This window comes from Stomoxys calcitrans, chromosome 1 (assembly GCF_963082655.1).
Source record: "Stomoxys calcitrans chromosome 1, idStoCalc2.1, whole genome shotgun sequence".
Lineage (NCBI taxonomy): Eukaryota > Metazoa > Arthropoda > Insecta > Diptera > Muscidae > Stomoxys > Stomoxys calcitrans.
In genome coordinates this window covers 51,613,164-51,615,330 of record NC_081552.1, presented here as the reverse complement: position 1 = coordinate 51,615,330, position 2,167 = coordinate 51,613,164, and the positions used below count along the sequence as shown (strand labels likewise).

The window sequence follows — 2,167 nt, the reverse complement described above, 5'->3', positions numbered from 1 at the left end:
CCTCCACCATAGGATGGGGGGTATACTAATTTCGTCATTCTGTTTGTAACTACTCGAAATATTCGTCTGAGACCCCATAAAGTATATATATTCTTGATCGTCGCGACATTTTATATCGATTTAGCCATGTCCGTCCGTCCGTCCGTCTGTCTGTCGAAAGCACGCTAACTTCCGAAGGAGTAGAGCTAGCCGCTTGAACTTTTGCACAAATACTTCTTATTAGTGTAGGTCAGTTGGTATTGTAAATGGGCCATATCGGTCCATGTTTTGATATAGCTGCCATATAAACCGATCTTGGATCTTGTCTTCTTGAGCCTCTAGAGTGCGCAATTCTTATCCGATTGGGATAATCCGATTTTGCACGACGTGTTTTGGTATGATATCCAACAATTGTGCAAAGTATGGTTTAAATCGGTTTATAACCTGATATAGCTGCCATATAAACCGATGTTGGGTCTTGACTTCTTGAACTTCTAGAAGGCGCAATTCTTATCCGATTGGAATGAAATTTTGCACGACGTATTTTGTTATGATATCCAATAATTTTTCCAAGTGTGCTTCAAATCGGTTCATAATCTGGTATAGCTGTCATATAAACCGATCTGGGGTCTTGACTTCTTGAGCCTCTACAGGGCGCAATTATCGTCCGATTTAACTACACGTAGTGTGTCACGTAGTGTGTCACGTACCCCCATAGGAGGTCGCTCCACCTTTTCTCTGGAGTGGCAATTGATGCTGGCGGGCGCTGGCTGCTGGCGGTTGAGCTCCGGCTGTGGCTCAGTGGATGGGGCGCGGTTCTTTGCCAACACCTATTGCCAAAAAGGAGGGACAAAAAAAAAAACTAAAATCAACCAGCTTGTGGGTGGACAAATACAGCGGGTACGTAAACACTTGAAATTAAACACACAGAAAAAATGTCTTTATCGGTTCGCTGGCATGCCGGTCTTCCATGGCATGCCTCGGCCTATACCTCCCCAAACCATGGTACTCCCGTGGCCCATTAAATCGGAGTACCCCAAAAGCTTACTCACCTGTTCATTACACCATTCCTTCCCCTTTCTTTAGTCTTCTATCCCTTGATGGGAAAGAAAAAAACCAAAAATATTTCATTCTAACATTCGTACAAAATTCGGCACTGCTTTATTTGGAGGTCACAACCTCCCTGATACTCTCAATTTTGACATTTATAACTAAACTTGTAATGACCAAAGAAAAGGTAGTTAAGAAATTAAAATTCAAGTTATCAAGACTAACAAATTTTTCGTAAAACATTTACTTTAAGCAAAAACAGTAGTTTGGATCAAAATTAGCAAAATTATTTTTCAAGCAAAATTTAAGGCTTTTAAATTTAATTTCTCAATCTCGTGTTTTTCAGGTTCCTGGTTCTAATGGCGACTGTTCCGGATAAATGCCAATGGAGTCCCCGGGTATTGTGGTCCTGGTGGCAGCCTCTGCGGCCAGTAGGGTCCCTTTTAGGTTCTCGTTTGTCCGTCCGTCCGTCTAGTCTTTGGTAAGTATTGTCGTGTTTAAGTGTATATGTCGCAGTCAGTTCTTGTCTAAAAAAGTTTTTTTCTTTTATTATTTTCTAGGGGTTTTCTGATGTGCTGTTTTCTCAGCACCGTAAGGTCAACATTGGCTGATGGGCAAGGAAATATCCTCTACTATCCACTACCTAACCTAACTATGAGCTCATGCTTAGGTTACTCTATAGAACCCAACCAAAGGCTTAGTAATAAAAAAAAGCTCGATGTTGTCCCTACCTAATTTCCTTTTTTTTCCCTTTTTTTTCAGAAAAAACTTTTTTTAACAAAAATAAATCCGTCGAGAGTCAACCGTCTGTATGCCTGTCTGTTTATGGTCAGAGAAACTTTTTGGACTACCTTATGGACACTGGGGTATGCGACAGCGTCTAGGTCCCTCGGTGGAGTAGCGACAGGAGTGGTGGATATGCCAATTGCAGCAGCTGAAGTCTTTTATACGTGTGGCAGTGGAGGTGGAGGAGTCTTGACTTTCGCTTTTATTTTTAGACTTAAGTTTTTAGCTTTAAATTTTACATTATATGATTTGATTTCTTTTCTATTTCTTTTCAGTGTTTTCTTCTTTAATAAATCTTTCTTTTTCTTTTATAGGTTTTTTTACAGCTTTACTTTCTTTAAGCTTTCCGATT

The 2,167-nt window shown here is 40.3% G+C and overlaps 1 protein-coding gene across 1 annotated transcript; it reads left to right on the top strand.

Moving 5' to 3' along the window:
* The first annotated feature begins 686 nt into the window (after nucleotides 1-686).
* Nucleotides 687-1,764, top strand: LOC106081446 (uncharacterized). The gene is made up of 3 exons (XM_059365038.1): nucleotides 687-879; nucleotides 1,376-1,510; nucleotides 1,590-1,764. Exons 1-3 carry the CDS (start codon nucleotides 785-787, stop codon nucleotides 1,762-1,764), a joined length of 405 nt encoding a protein of 134 aa, XP_059221021.1. The 5' UTR covers nucleotides 687-784.
* The last annotated feature ends 403 nt before the right edge of the window (nucleotides 1,765-2,167 follow it).

Excerpts from the sequence above, each read along its gene's own strand:
- LOC106081446 (XM_059365038.1), top strand. The coding sequence starts at position 785 with ATGGGGCGCGGTTCTTTGCCAACACCTATTGCCAAAAAGGAGGGACAA. Across the intron at positions 880-1,375 it reads TGGGTGGACAAATACAGCGG|GTTCCTGGTTCTAATGGCGA; the intron begins GTACGTAAACAC and ends CGTGTTTTTCAG. Across the intron at positions 1,511-1,589 it reads GTCCGTCCGTCTAGTCTTTG|GGGTTTTCTGATGTGCTGTT; the intron begins GTAAGTATTGTC and ends ATTATTTTCTAG.